Source organism: Anabrus simplex, chromosome 1 (genome assembly GCF_040414725.1).
Source record: "Anabrus simplex isolate iqAnaSimp1 chromosome 1, ASM4041472v1, whole genome shotgun sequence".
Classification (NCBI taxonomy): Eukaryota; Metazoa; Arthropoda; class Insecta; order Orthoptera; family Tettigoniidae; genus Anabrus; species Anabrus simplex.
This window is the reverse complement of record NC_090265.1, coordinates 401,633,441-401,650,020: the sequence shown is the minus strand read 5'-3', so window position 1 is coordinate 401,650,020 and position 16,580 is coordinate 401,633,441. Positions and strand designations below refer to the sequence as shown.

Here is a 16,580-nt window from a genome sequence, read left to right as displayed (position 1 = left end):
CTCTCTGCGTCCGAGGGAACACCCAACCCTGGAGGGTAAATTGATGGAAGGATTATTATTATTATTATTATTATTATTATTATTATTATTATTATTATTATTATTGTACTCCCATAACCACTTCTGTGGTTTTCTGTGACGTTAAGGTGCCGACATTTTGTCCCACAGGAGTTCTTTCATGTGCCGGTACAGTAGCGGCGATTAGGGGGGGGGGCGAGAGGGGACAGTCGCCCCCTACTTTGTGGAGAAAACTTTGCATTTGTATTCCATTTTAGCTGGATGAAACAAGGTATTATAGGAATTATTAAAACAAGCAATTTGTACAAGCCCTGTTGTCTTATCAGCTAATTATTTGCTTTAATTAATAACGAAATTATTAGCGGAAATACGCAACAAAGTCGTTCACGCGGTTAACCGATTTGTATAGCGCCACAGCGAGTACTGTAGTGGAGACTTTGTATGTGCTGTGAGGAAGGGTACGCGTGCATTCGTTAGTCTGGCAGTCTATTTAGTGTCAGTTAGTTTTTTTTAGTTTGTAGTCAAATACTAAATGATTTTAATTATATAATCACACCGTACGTCTATTTAATTGTAATACATGTGTAATATTGTTCCTCTCGTGAAAGTTTTATTGTATAGTATTGAATCAAAATCTCAAATAAATATTATCAACACAGGTAAGTTGGTGGGCTGAGAATCTTTACCTCTCTGTCGAAATTCCATTTAGTAGCTTTTTTTTCAGTTTTAATGTATAACGTATAGACCCCCACCCCGCTATATCCCACAAACTGGGGTACTTTGTTGTCTTTACATTTTTCACCCCTACTTCTAATTCCCAATCGCCGCTACTGCCGGTACACCTGACCACCTTCAGGTACCGCCGAGCAAAGTCGGAATTGAAACCGCAAGCTTGAGCTCAGAAGGCCAGCGCTCTACCGTCTGAACTACTCAGCCCGGTACAGCATATAACCAGTTTCAATCAGTTCGTACTCTTCAGTAAAAATTGAAATGGCGTATGACTTTTAGTGCCGAGAGTGTCTGAGGACAAGTTCGGCTCACTAGATGCAGGTCCTTTGATTTGACGTCTTTAGGCGATCTGCGCGTTGTGATGTGGATTAAATGATGATGAAGACGACACATACACCCAGTTCCAGCGCCAGCGAAATTAGCCAATTAAGGTCAAAATTCCCGAACCTGCCGGGAATCGAACCCGGGACCCCTGTGACCAAAAGCCAGCACGCTCACCATTTAGCCATGGAGCCGGATGTACTGTTCCGTAATAAATGAGCTACGAGTATAATTAATGTAAGAACATCGTATATAATACATGTTTACATGCAATGGAATATAATTACCACTTAAACTATTTTACTACCAGTATTAATAATATTGTCCGCCTCTGTGGTGTAGTGGTTAGCGTGATTAGCTGCCACCCCCGGAGGCCCGGGTTCGATTCCCGGCTCTGCCACGAAATTTGAAAAAGTGGTACGAGGGCTGGAACGGGGTCCCCTCAGCCTCGGGAGGTCAACTGAGTAGAGGTGGGTTCGATTCCCTCCTCAGCCATCCTGGAAGTGGTTTTCCGTGGTTTCCCACTTCTCCTCCAGGCGAATGCCGGGATGGTACCTAACTTAAGGCCACGGCCGCTTCCTTCCCTCTTCCTTGCCTATCCCTTCCAATCTTCCCATCCCTCCACAAGGCCCCTGTTCAGCATAGCAGGTGAGGCCGCCTGGGCGAGGTACTGGTCATACTCCCCAGTTTCATCCGCCGACCAAGAGTCTGAAACTCCAGGACACTGCCCTTGAGGCGGTAGAGGTGGGATCCCTCGCTAAGTCCGAGGGAAAAACCGAACCTGGAGGGTAAACAGATGATGATGACTAATAATATTGTTAACGCATTTGCAACAGTATAATATATGCCAATATTCAATCTACAGTATTCTATCCACCTGCACCTATTGCAAACTGAACGTCAGCAGATCAAAATCTGTTATTCATAACGTAACAAATAATGCGGCGATCTTGAAACGACTACATCATTTGAGTGACAAACGTAGGGGAACACATGCATCTGTGGAATTAGTACTGAAATCTAAATTGTAATTCCTCCTAAGATCACCGTTGCAACATTGCCCACATCAAAGCATTTGAATTTTCCGCCAGTGAATGCAATCGGAGGACTACCGGAGGTCTCCGGAGGAGCGCTGTAATCGTATTATCCGCCTCCTCTTCACAGCGCTAGTGCATTTGACGGGCATCTAGTTCGGAGTGTTGTTGTTGTCTGGCGTTGAAGTGAACAATGTCGAATTCACCGCTCTATAGCATGTTTTCAAATGGTGATCAGCGTTCGTGGATTAAAATTAAACATTTTTAAAAAGACATAAGGTGATCCTACATCACATTAAATATGTGATCATAATGTAATGGCTCATCGGTGTAGACTATGTGTGTGTGTGTGTGTGTGTGTGTGTGTGTGTGTGTGTGTGTGTGTGTGTGTGTGTGTGTGTGTGTACTCACTATACAAAGATGTTTGGAATGCTACCGATGTCGGGCGAAACCTACAGTATCTCGTCCACTGATTCATGACGATTACAATGATGTGTGATACATGGGTTCTGTCCCCACTTCTGATATCACTTTTGCTACGTTGTCCGTTTTATTGAACTAGTTTTATTGAGGATGATTTCACGTAACTGTCAACTTGCATTCGGGAGACTGCGTTCGAACCCCACTGTCGGCAACCCTGAGGATGGTTTTCCGTTGTTTCCCATTTTCAAACCAGGTAAATGCTGGGGCTATGCCTTAATATAGCCGCGCTCACTTACTTCTCATTCCTAGCACTTTCCTATCCCATCATCGCCATAAGACCGGTATATGTCTGTGCGACGTAAACAAATACCCAAAATTAAGGAATCATTCGTCCTTTTCTCTGTCCATACAATCTGAAGCATTTGTCTCTAGTACCACAATTCAAATGAATCAATACACTGTTTTCTCTTGTCTTGACTATCTAAGTTTCACAGCCGTAGAGTAATATGGAGAACACTAAGACCATGCTTTGTGTCACATTATTCTTTTCTTTTCAGGTATTCCCAACCTTGGTGTCTTATCCATTGATCCTCTAGAAGTGTCATCCATAGACATTTCTCAAGGAACAGGCCCAGTCGCTGTGGCTCTGAAATTTCGCAATGTAAAAGTTTATGGACTGAGCAAAGGAATCGTTCGGGATAGTAAGTAAGTATGCCTTTAGAAAATGCAATCGTACTGGTAACTCAAGACTTACAGTAGGTAGAGATATATCTTAATCTAGTTCATAAGAAAATTCCAATAGTAACTGTATGAACGAAGACATAGTAAACACCATTGTTCTTTTGTTATTAACGTGCTTTTCTATGAAATCGTGGAAGTGTGTTGCTGGCAAATGTAAAATTCTTCGTTGAATCTTAGGACAAGTGAAGCAGAGAGAGACTGTAAAGGAATGGTCTACCTCGAGGAAGCGTTCTAGTACCCCTACTTTTTATCAACTGTACCAATTGTCGGCCTGTGTGGCTCCACTGAAATACACTGACTGACAGAGCAAATGCAACACCAAGAAGGAGTGGTCAGAACTTTATGCCAATTGCAGGGTAGACTGACGTCACTGAGGTATGCTCATGATGTGAAATGCGCCGCTGTGCTGCGCACGTAGCGAACGATAAATGGGACACGGCGTTGGCGAATGGCCCGCTTCGTACCGTGATTTCTCAGCCGACAGTCATTGTAGAACGTGTTGTCGTGTGCCACAGGACACGTGTATAGCTAAGAATGCCAGGCCGCCGTCAACGGAGGCATTTCCAGCAGACAGACGACTTTACGAGGGGTATGGTGATCGGGCTGAGAAGGGCAGGTTGGTCGCTTCGTCAAATCGCAGCCGATACCCATAGGGATGTGTCCACGGTGCAGCGCCTGTGGCGAAGATGGTTGGCGCAGGGACATGTGGCACGTGCGAGGGGTCCAGGCGCAGCCCGAGTGACGTCAGCACGCGAGGATCGGCGCATCCGCCGCCAAGCGGTGGCAGCCCCGCACGCCACGTCAACCGCCATTCTTCAGCATGTGCAAGACACCCTGGCTGTTTCAATATCGACCAGAACAATTTCCCGTCGATTGGTTGAAGGAGGCCTGCACTCCCGGCGTCCGCCCGCTCAGAAGACTACCATTGACTCCACAGCATAGACGTGCACGCCTGGCATGGTGCCGGGCTAGAGCGACTTGGATGAGGGAATGGCGGAACGTCGTGTTCTCCGATGAGTCACGCTTCTGTTCTGTCAGTGATAGTCACCGCAGACGAGTGTGGCGTCGGCGTGGAGAAAGGTCAAATCCGGCAGTAACTGTGGAGCGCCCTACCGCTAGACAACGCGGCATCATGGTTTGGGGCGCTATTGCGTATGATTCCACGTCACCTCTAGTGCGTATTCAAGGCACGTTAAATGCCCACCGCTACGTGCAGCATGTGCTGCGGCCGGTGGCACTCCCGTGCCTTCAGGGGCTGCCCAATGCTCTGTTTCAGCAGGATAATGCCCGCCCACACACTGCTCGCATCTCCCAACAGGCTCTACGAGGTGTACAGATGCTTCCGTGGCCAGCGTACTCTCCGGATCTCTCACCAATCGAACACGTGTGGGATCTCATTGGACGCCGTTTGCAAACTCAAAGCCAAGGATGAGACTGAGACAGGTCAATGAAAGTAACAAATTTATTCTAGCCCATACCAGAAGACATACTGCACTGTAAACACTACATCTCGCCAGCAAAGGCATAAGAGATATAAGTATCCCCATAAAAATAATTCAAGCCCTTTATCAGTCCTTCCCCCACCCCCACCTGTGGATTTTCCGAAAATAAAAAATATATGTTTCTTTATTTTTAAAGGAGATTCTAAATACCAATTTTCACGTCTGTAACATCTTCGGTTTTTGAGATATAAGCATCCTTCTTTTCACTCCTGTTAAGTGCCTAGCCCCTATTCCGAAAAAAAAAATGTTCCTGTATTCTTAAAGGACTTTCCAAATACCAAGTTTCATGTCCGTAACATGTTAAGTTTCTGACATATACTGTAGATATACCGGTACCCATTTTAAAAATTCACCCACTTTTTAAATTCTTTTCATCCCCTTAAGTGGATTTCTTACAAAGAAAAAGTACATGTTTCTTTATTTTTAAAGGAGATTCAAAATACCAACTTTCACGTTCGTATCATATTCAGTTTTTTTAAAGATATAAGTGCTGTTGTTGTTTGAGTCATCAATTCATAGACTGGTTTGATGCAGCTCTCCATGCCACCTTACCCTGTACTAACCTTCTCATTTCTACGTAACGATTGAATCCTACATCTGCTCTAATCTGCTTGTCATATTCATACCTTGGTCTACCCCTACCGTTCTTACCGCCTATACATCCTTCAAAAACCAACTGAACAAGTCCTGGGTGTCTTAAGATGTGTCCTGTCATTCTATCTCTTCTTCTCGTCAAATTTAGACACATCGATCTCCTCTCACCAATTCGATTCAGTCTCCCTTCGTTCGTGATTCGAACTATCCATCTCACCTTCAGCATTTTTCTGAAACACCATATTTCAAAAGCTTTCATTCTCTTTCTTTCTGAGCTAGTTATCGTCCATGTTTCACTTCCATACAATGCCACGCTCCAGATGACAGTCTTCAGAAACATATTTCTAATTCCTATATTAAAATTTCTTTTCTTAAGAAAGCTCTTCCTTGCTTGTGCTAGTCTGCATTTTATGTCCTCCTTACTTTTGCCATCGTTAGTTATTTTATTACCCAGGCAACAATATTCATCTACTTTAAGACTTCTTTTCCTAATCTAACGTTTCCTGCATGTTCGACTGCACTCCAATACTTTTGTTTTGGACTTATCTTGTATTCCATACCATTCAGCAACTTCTTGAGATCTTCTGCAGTCTCAGATAAAATAACAATATCATAGGCAAATCTCAAGGTTTCCTCTCCTTGGATTGCGAGTCCCTTTTCAAATTCCTCTTTGATTTCCTTTACTGCCTGTTCTATGTAAACATTGGAAAGGAGAGGAGACAAACTGCAGCCTTGCCTCACTACTTTCTGGATTGCTGCTTCTTTTTAAAAGCCCCCGATTCTTATCACTGCAGACTGATTTTTATATAGATTGTAGATATTTCTTTGTTTTCGGTGTCTGATCCCAATCACCTTCAGAATCTCAAATAGCTTGGTCCAATTAACATTATCGAATGGCTTTTCTAGATCTATGAACGCCATGTACGTGGGTTTGTCCTTCTTAATTCGCTCTTCTAAGATCAGGCGTAAAGTCAGGATTGCTTCACGTGTGCCTACATTTCTTCTGAAGCCAAATTGATCTTCTCCCAACTCAGCTTCAACTATTCTTTCCATTCTTCTGTAAATAATACGTGTTAAAATTTTGCAGACATGAGATACTAAACTAATAGTGCGGTAGTTTTCACACTTGTCAGTACCGGCTTTCTTGGGAATAGGTATAACAACATTCTGCCGAAAATCGGATGGCACTTCTCCTGTCTCATACATCTTACACACTGAATGGAATAACCTTGCCATGCTGGTTTATCCTAAGGCAGTCAGTAATTCAGAGGGAATGTCATCAATAATTCTAGGTGTCTTGTTCCTAGTTAGGTCTCCCACAGCTCTATCAAACTCTGACCTGAAAACTGGATCTCCCACTTCATCTGTATCAACAGCCTCTTCTTGTTGCAGAACCAAATCATCTACATCTTTACCTTGATACAACTGTTGGATATGTTCCTGCCATCTTTCTGCTTTGTCTTCTTTCCCGAGCTTTCCATCTGAGTTCTTAATATTGATACACCCAGATTTCCTTTCTCTAAAGATTTCCTTGATTTTCCTGTACCGAGCTCGATAGCTGCAGTCACTTAAGTGCGGCCAGTATCCAGTATTCGGGAGATTGTAGGTTCGAATCACACTGTCGGCAGCCCTGAAGGTGGTTTTCCGTGGTTTCCCATTTTCACACCAGGCAAATTCTGGGGCTGTACCTAAATTAGCCACGGCCGCTTCCTTCCCAGTCCTAGCCCTTTCCTGTCCCATCGTCGTCACAAGACTTATCTGTGTCGGTGTGACATAAACCCAATAGCGATTTTCCTGTATGCAGCTCTGCCTTTCCTAGGACCATACAACCCTCGACATACTTGCACTTCTCATTCAGCCATTCTGCCTTAGCTACCTTGCACTTTCTATCCACTTAATTCTTTAATCAGCTGTATTCTTTTCTGCCCTCTTCATTTCTAACATTCTTGTATTTTCGCCGTTCATCAATAACATTGGTATGCTGGTTTCTCAAGGTTTTTGATATCCACTCCTTGGATTGTTGATTCCCTTTCCAAATTCCTCTTTGATTTCCTGAGTTATTCACTGATTTTTAGTTGATCTTTTCTTCTTTCCTAATATTTCTTCAGCAACCCTACTGACTTCATTTTTCATAATTATCCACTCCATAATTATCCACTCTTCCACTATTGTGTTTCCTTCAACCTTTTCATTTAGTCCTTGTGCAACATGTTCCTTGAAACAATCCCTCACACTATTTTCTTTCAACTAGATTCTCGTCACCTTTTACAAAGTAGGTATTACATCTATCTCTTCATATACTGTATTATTTCAATTTCCTCATCATCCGCTATACTAGTAGGTATATAGACCTGCACTATTGTGCTGGGCATTGGTGTGGTGTCTATCTTGACGACAATAATTCTTTCACTATGCTGGTCGTAGTAGCTTACCCGTTGCCCTATTTTCTTATTATTAAACCAACTCCTGCATTTCCCCTGTTTGATTTTGTGTTAATAATTCTGTAGTCGCTTGACCAAAAATCCTATTCTTCCTGCCAACGCACTTCACTTATACAAACTACATCTAACTTTAGTCTGTCCACCTCCCTTTTCAGAGTCTCTAATCTACCACAACGATTCGAACTTCTAACATTCCACGCTCTGACTCGCGGAATGTCAGTATCCATCTCCGTGATGATCGCCCCCTCTCGCGTAGTCCCCACCCGGAGATCCGGATGGGGGACTAGTTTACCTCCGGAATATTTTACTCGGGAGGAAACCATCATCAGTACATCATTCATACAGAGAGAGCTTCATGTCCTGGGGAGTTAGTTACAGCTGTAGTTTCCCGCTGCTTTCAGCCGTGTAGCAATATCAACACAGCTAAGCCATGTCAAGTATTATTACAAGACCACATCAGTCAATCATCTAGACTGGCGCCCTTGCAACTTCCGAAAGGCTGCTACCCCACCTTTCGACGAACCATTCTTTAATCTGGTCTCTCAACAGATACCCATCCGATATGGTTGCACCTACGGCTCGGCTACCTGCTTCTTCACTTCTTTCCACCCCCTCCCCACTTAAGTGGAGTTTTCGTAAACAAAAATGTGCGTGTTTATTTATTTACAAAGGAGACTCAAAATACCAATTTTCACGTCTGTAACATCTTCAGTTTCTTGAGACATAAGTATCCTCATTCATAGAATTCAACTAATTTTTCAATTCATTCGCTCCCCCCCCCCCCCCCCGTTAAGTGAGTTTTCTTCGAAAACAAAAGAATACGTGTTTCTTTACTTTGAAAGAAGATTCCAAATACAAATTTTAATGCCTGTAACATCTTCAGTTTTTGAGATATATGTATCTTCATAAAAATAATTCACCTCCTTTTTCACCCAACCCCCCTTGATTGCCCCACCCACCAAATGCGCGTTAATTTATTTTTAAAGGAGATTTCAAATACCAGTTTTCACGTCTGTAACCTTCAGTTTTTAAGATATACGTATCCGCATAAAAGGAATTCCATTTTTTCACTTACTTTCACCCTTCCCCTTAAGTGAATTTTCCGAAAACAAAAAAAGTGTTTCTTTATTTATAAAGGAGCTTCCAAATATCAATGATCACGACTGTAACATCTTCATTTTGTGAGATAGATGTGTCCTCATAAAAAGAATTTAACTTCTTTTCAAACACCCCTTAAGTTGATCCCCCCCCCCCCCCTGTCAAATGCGTGTATCGTTATTTTTAAAGCAGATTCCAAATACCAGTTTTCATGTCTGTAACAACTTTAGCATTTATTAGATATAAGTATCCTCATACAAATAATTCAGTTAATTCTTCAATTCATTCGGTATCCGGATTTTTGCGGTCACGGACAATTGCGGTCATCACAAAATCACGGACCTCTTCGGTCACTGAGATAAACTTGTGCCCACTCACAGAAATTCCCCAGTTGTCACAGGACATTTGCGATCACTGCATCAGGGGGTGGGCCTCATTAGCTTAATCTCGAGGTATCCCCGCTAAACTGCCTGAGCTACTGCTCGCTCCTTGCAGATCAACATTTTTCTCTCGCAGGCATTATTTAGAGAATGATACCTTCAGACACAAACACAATTCTATATCGAAAATTCCTGGTGTAAGTATTTACTGTTGGATGCTGTAATGGATTTGACATTCACTAATGAGGTAACTGGTTATATGTACAGAAAGTATAGGGAAGGTCAACATGAAATCGTCACCTGGGTGTGTCTGAAGTAGAAGAATAAGTCATGTCATGTTTTTGGTAACATACAATTCTGTAGATGATAAATAAATATATTCTATTTCCTATCCGTCCTCTCTTGGTCAACTCTTGTTCTCTTCCGACCCCCACGGTACGATGTTTGCCAAGCCCAGGCAGTCTTACATTTTAACGTACTTCGTGGCCTTTCCATTCTTTTCCCCTAAAAGAGAGTCGGATCTATTCGACTTTTTTCTGGTTAGTTTTAATGGAGGATGTGGCACCGTTCTAATTTCTCACAGAAAGCAGTAATCACCACCATCACGAAAAGGTCCCGTCACTACCACGATATTAACAGTCACGCAGATATACAAACTCGTATATTTGATATTTAAATTTTAATATGACACAAAGTGAATGTTTATATTCAAACATCAGAGGCTAATTCAAAAACTAGGTTTCCTATTTATTTATCGTGGAATAATTAAAGGTAGGCCCAGGTATAAGACACTGTTTTATTCCACACCAGTCCTTCGTTTTTAGAAAAACAAAAGTTAATCCATCGTTAATTAATTAAATTAACTCATTTATTTATTTATTTATTTATTTATTTATTTATTTATTTATTTATTTATTTATTTATTTATTTATTTATTTATTTATTTATTTATTTATTTATTTATTGTAGTCTAACGTCACGCTAACATATTTTTCGGAGAAAATGGGATGGGAAAGAATTAGACTGAGTGGCTCACACGGTTGAGACACTGGCCTTCTGGCCCCAACTTGGCAGGTTCGATCCTGCCAACCCACGCTCCCAAGTTGTGAGCGCCCGGGTTACTCGCATCTTACGACATGCATGGGATACCGTGGATGTATTCTTCGTCAGCGTCCCCGACCCACAGGGGGGGAACAACCTCCAAATTCGAGTACATACAATAATTTGGTGGACAGTAAATTATATCTTTGAAAATGCTGCTTCCCATCACACTTTATCCAGGCCTTAGACTGGCATAATTATTGTATTAAAATAATTTGGCGTGTTTAAAATCAGCTGCAACTAAGCTTCGTCAATTATTTTTGTCGCCTTTAGGTAAGCGTCGTTATAACTTTGTTCCTTTGTACATACCTATTTACATTAGGAATACCTGAAGTAGCAAGAAGATTATGCTAGTTTTTCTATGTAAGAAATTGCCCTTAAGCAGGACCTGGTGTCGCTGGTTTCTTCACATTTCTTAAGGGTTCTTTCAATCCTGTCATGTTTCTTCACATATTTCGTCTTCCTCCTCTTACCTTCAAGACTGAGCTCCAATTTCCGGTACATGCAGTTCGTCGCTTCTGCTTCCTTCTTTAAACAAACCACCAAATCGTCGAATCGAGGATGTGGATTTCCAAATAAAGAGTTGTTGTTCGATATAGCTTTTTGTAACAGCTCCACATAGTGATTGGTATCTCGCTATTTTCAAGCCATACGCCTACAAAATAGTCGAAGAAGCCAGTAAGATTTTCTGTAGAAGGAGCCTGAGAATGTATCACCAGCCATCCCTCACTGACGTCATCTGGCTTCAAAAATGCCAGAGCACCGCACATTCGGATGTGGAGACGTACATCTTCGTTCCACGGTTACTAGACTAGTAACCGTGTCTTCGTTCTCCTTGCAGTCGCTCGTTAGGCCAAGTTCTTGTACTTTTCACCACATACATTGCTTCATGTGAAAAAGCAGTCACTTAACTCTGCTGACGGAAATACTTCTCGTAGGGCTGATATGGTAGCTGCTTCGAAGTCAATAGTAATTTTATTAGGATTCCATTGGGGAACCGCTTCCAAGATAAGGTGAACGAAACGAATATGTTTCTTTCTCTTTGTTAGGCAGGAACGCAAAGACGACTGGATAACATTGCTTTCATCACTCCGGCCTCCAAGGTCTGCGTGAATGGTGTATATCGGAGCGAACTGTTTGCTGAAACTCTTGAACGTGTCATCCATAAAAAATAGTGCACAGTGCCTAAGATTTTCTCTACCTCTTTCGGCACTGAAAATTATAACTCTTTCTCCCATGCTGTCATCAGCTAAAAGAAACGGGCTGCCACAATTCATCCTTAATGCCTCTTCATTAAGAGTTACCTGAACATTTGTTTTTGGCTCTACTTGAAGTAGCGTGCATGATTTTGTTGCCGACCCACTGTTCTTTTCAAAGTTTCTTGAGCTGGCATATCAGTGACAAAGTCGTAGCCCCTGTTGTGCAGATCACCCAACTCCTTCACGTAAATGTGTTATAGTGGAGTCGCTTCTTCTCTTGCTGTCTTCTTTGCCTCTTGAACCTGCTTTTTCACTGTGAAGGCCGCTTCTTCAGGTGGTCCACACTGATGAACGACAGTATGAAGTACTTTTTCGCCTCTTGTTCTCAGCCGTCATTTACACTGTCTTGTTCTTCTCCTTCAGACACACAAGGTGACGATACCAGGTTGACTCTCCGTATACTTTCTGTACATATAACATTTGTAAAGTGCACAAAGACTTCCCTGATTAATAACTGTCATCTCCATTACAGCACACAGTAGTAAATACAGTACTCACACCAGAAAGTTTCTGTATAGAATTGTGTTTGTGGCTGAAGGTATCATTCTCTAAATAATGCCCGCGGGAGAAAAATGTTGATCTGCAAGGAGCGAGCAGTTGCTCAGGCAGGTTAGCGGTGATACCCTGAGATTAGGGTAATGAGGCCCACCTCCTGCTGCAGTGACCGCAAATGTCCTGTGACAACAGGGGAATTTCTGTGAGTGGGCACAAGTTTATCTCAGTGACCGCAAATGTCCGGCGACCGCAAATGTCCGGCGACCGCAAATGTCCGTGACCGCAATTGTCCGGCAACCATTCACCTCCCTCAATTGAATTTTCCGAAATCCAAGGAATACTTGTTCCTTTACTTTTGAAGGAGATTCCAAGTACCAATTGTTACGTCTGCAACATCTTTAGTTTTTGAGATATAAGTATCCTCATACAAATAATTCAACTCACCGGGCGAGTTGGCCATGCGGTTAGGGGCGCGCTGCTGTGAGCTCGCATCCGGGAGATAGTGGGTTCGAATCCCACTGTCGGCAGCCCTGTAGATGGTTTTCCGTGGTTTCCCATTTTCACACCAGGCAAATGCTGGGGCAGTACCTTACTTAAGGCCACGGCCGCTTCCTTCCTATTCCTAGGCCTTTCCTGTCCCATCGTCGCCATAAGACCTATCTGTGTCGGTGCGACGTGAAGCAAATAACGAAAATAATTCAACTAATTTTTCAATTCTTTCAGCCCCCCTTAAGCGGATTTTCCGAAAAGACAAAATACGTACACTTTTAACGGAGCCCTCAATTGGCTTTTCCGAAAACAAAGCAATGTATGTTTCTCTAATTTTAAACGAAATTAAAATTACCAATTTTCATTTCTGTAACATTTAAGTTTTTGAGATATACTGTAGATACGCTCATTTTAAAAATTCACCCCCTCTTTAGTTTCCCTTATGTGAATTTTCCGAAAACAATGTATCTGTGTTTCTTTACTTTTGCTGTACAGGAGATCCCAAATACCAATTTTTACGTCTGTAACATGTTACGTTTCTGGGATATATTGTATATATAGTTTTTATAAAAATTCACCCCTTTTGCCACTCCTGTTCACCCCCCCCCCCCCATTAATTGGATTTTCCCAAAACAAAAAATACAGGTTTCTTTATTTTTAATTCCAAACACCAATTTTTATGTCTGTAATATCTTCAGTTTTTGAGAAATAAGTATCCTCATAAAAGTTATTCAACCCCTTTTTCACCTGTTTTCACCCCATTAATGGGATTTTCCGAAAACAACAAATACTTTTATCTTTATTTTTAAAGGAGATTCTTATTTAAACAATTCACCTCCTCCCTTTTCGCCCCCTTGGCGATGGAATATCCAAAAATAGTCCCTTAGTGAGCACCTGCACTCTAATATAAATGTATCCCAAAATTTCTTTATGTCCACTAGTTTTGGCTCGGCGACGATGAGTCGGTCAGTCAGGACATCTTATTTTATATGTGTATATTTGATGTTAATGTTACGAAAATAACAATTTTATGTTCACATCTTATAATGTACCGGTAATCTTCTTTGCAGGGTCAAACTACAATCCATAACGATGTTTTTCACCTCATGCTCAACTACATGTCTTTATTATTTATTTCCACGCCTTCCACTTATAAAGATCACTCATTTAGTATCACCTGCAGGTCTGCTAACATACCGTGTATTTACGCATGTATAAGCCGCACCTGTTTTTTGAGATTACATTTGTTAGGATTCTTTTTTTTAAATTCCGTTCGGCGAAATGTGGCAATGTTGTATATTCCTTAGAGTTCAAAGCTCGCCCAACGGTATGAGGTACAGCCTTAGCTGAAGGGCTGAATTTGCTCGACAGTTGACCGCTGTGAACTGAGGTGGTGGTGGTGGTGGTGGTGATTATTGTTTTAAGATGAAGTACAACTAGGCAACCATCCTCTAGGAACATAGATCGTGTCAGAGTAAGTTACACTCCGAAATTTAAATTACAAGTGGTGTGTTACGCCGAAGAAAATTGTAATAGAGAAGCGGGAAGCATCTCGCGGGAAGAAAGTGTAATATTCAGAACTGGAAACGGATCTTATGGAGTACGTACGTACGTAAAACACGAGGAGACGGATTTTCTATTTCATTTGAAATGCTACAATTTGAAGGACGAAAAATTGCTGAAAGAATGGAAATTCCTGAAAGTCAATTTAAAGCAAGTTATGGTTGACGAAGGCATTTTATGGCACGACATGAGTTGGTATTCGCAGAAGAACGTAAATGGCTCAGTGGCTACCCGAAACATAACAGGAGAAATTGCTCGCATTTCAGCGACATGTCTTGAATTTAAGGAAGACGCATGAAATTTCAGCATGGGAGCAATAGGAAATACCTAGGGAAACTACGGTCAACAAAGCAGGCGAGAAAACCGTTCAAGTTCGAACTGCAGGGGCGGAAAAATAGCGTTTTACTGTAATGTTGTGCATCACTGCTTATGGGATCAAGCTACCGCCTTTCCCAATATTTAAGCGAAAAACAATGCCGAAGAAAACGCTGCCCCGAGGGATGCAAGTGAAAGTGCAGGAAAAGGAATGGATGAACACAGACTTTTTACATGGGCTGGTTATAAAGAGTGTGATTTCGTCGTCCTGGTGCTCTGTTACGTCGGCCATCCATGTTGGTGGTCACTTGACAGAGAAAGTGAAAAATATAATGAGAAAACTGTGATGTGACATGGTTGTGATTCCAGGTGGAATGATGGGAATGCTGCAACTCCTACATTACTCCATCAACCGACCGTGAATGGAGGTGCAATTCTAAGGAAATGACACAGTGCGGACGACTCAAGAAGCCTTCAATTTCTCAAATGTGTGAATGGATCCTGGATGCGTGAAAATTAATTCCAGCAAAGATGATAACCAAGAGCTTCAAAACCACATCGATTTCCAAGGCAACGGAGGGGACCGACGACGACGACGCAGTGTGGGGCACATCATCTGACAGCGGCAGTGACCGTGATGAAGTGTCAAGCGTGATGCTAGTGGCTTTACGTCGCACCGACACAGATAGGTCTTATGGCGACGATGGGATAGGAAAGGTCTAGGAGTTGGATGGAAGCGGCCGTGGCCTTAATTAAGGTACAGCCTAGTGTGAAAATGGGAAACCACGGAAAACCATCTTCAGGGATGCCGACAGTGGGATCCAAACCCACTATATCCCGGATGCAAGCTCACAGCCACGCGCCTCTAACCGCACGGCCAACTCGCCCGGTCAAGCGATGATGAATAGGTCCCTTAAACTATTTTTAATTACTTCTGCGTGCAATAGGGTATAAGGTATGTAGATACTAATGTTTAATACTAGTAAAGTGTTCTGAACTAAAGGGTGTTTACTGCACTTAATTTTTAAAATCCACACCCCATTTTTTTTTTTTTTTTTTTTTTTTTTTTTTTTTTTTTTTTTTGCTATGGGCTTTACGTCGCACCGACACAGATAGGTCTTATGGCGACGATGGGATAGCAAAGGCCTAGGAGTTGGAAGGAAGCGGCCGTGGCCTTAATTAAGGTACAGCCCCAGCATTTGCCTGGTGTGAAAATGGAAAACCATTTTCAGGGCTGCCGATAGTGGGATTCGAACCTACTATCTCCCGGATGCAGGCTTCACAGCCGCGCGCCTCTACGCGCACGGCCAACTCGCCCGGTACACCCCATTTTATCTACCTATTTTTAGTATAAAGTGCGGCCTATACACGCGTAAATACGATAGCTAACTTCACGGCGAGTGAAGAATAACAGCAAGCGAGTGAAGCAGTTGGGATTTGTTTATACTATCTAGTCATAAGAAGGCTTAATAGTCATGCTTCCGAACATTCCTTGTGCATTCAAGAACGTAAGTCAGTACAAGCTTCAACCCAAATCTGAAAGTCGGAAAATTATTTTTATCCAGCAACATCGGAAAAATTGCATACTGTGAACGGGTAAGGGAATCAAACACATCGCTAGGAACACGCAAGCAACTTATCACCAGGTACGACTGTTACTAGGTGTAACGTCTAAGCAGGTACCCGGATTTGGGGTATCTGTCCCCGCTGTAACGAGTACTGGGTATCTTCTCTTCGGGTAACCGCCTAACTGATAAACGGGTACTCAGTTACTCAGATCTCGTCAACAGTTGGTAAATCAATAATCTGCATAATAAATCGGGGATTTTCTGATGCTCTCCCACAAGTGTGAACGTTAAGTTGTATGATAATGGATTTGGTGAAGGCCACAGCTGATGCCCATCATTTGGCAAAATATTGAGCGGATACCGATGCCATTAATATTTCTTTGTTTGCGTTTTTTAAATTATCTATTAAATACTGTACAAATGTCATGCTTTTTGATCAATGTCCTTTTTTGTTTGAGCCACATGTGTTTATTGTATTATGTATCAATATTTAACGCTCTACTCTCCTC

General features: G+C 42.2%; 1 protein-coding gene across 1 annotated transcript in view; it reads left to right on the top strand.

Moving 5' to 3' along the window:
- Positions 1-16,580, top strand: part of LOC136866581 (protein takeout) — a 98,995-nt gene that overhangs the window by 59,833 nt on the left and 22,582 nt on the right. The window contains exon 3 of the mRNA XM_067143680.2: positions 3,083-3,230. Coding sequence (XP_066999781.2) covers positions 3,083-3,230 — 148 coding nt within the window. The remainder of the gene's footprint in view (positions 1-3,082; positions 3,231-16,580) is intronic.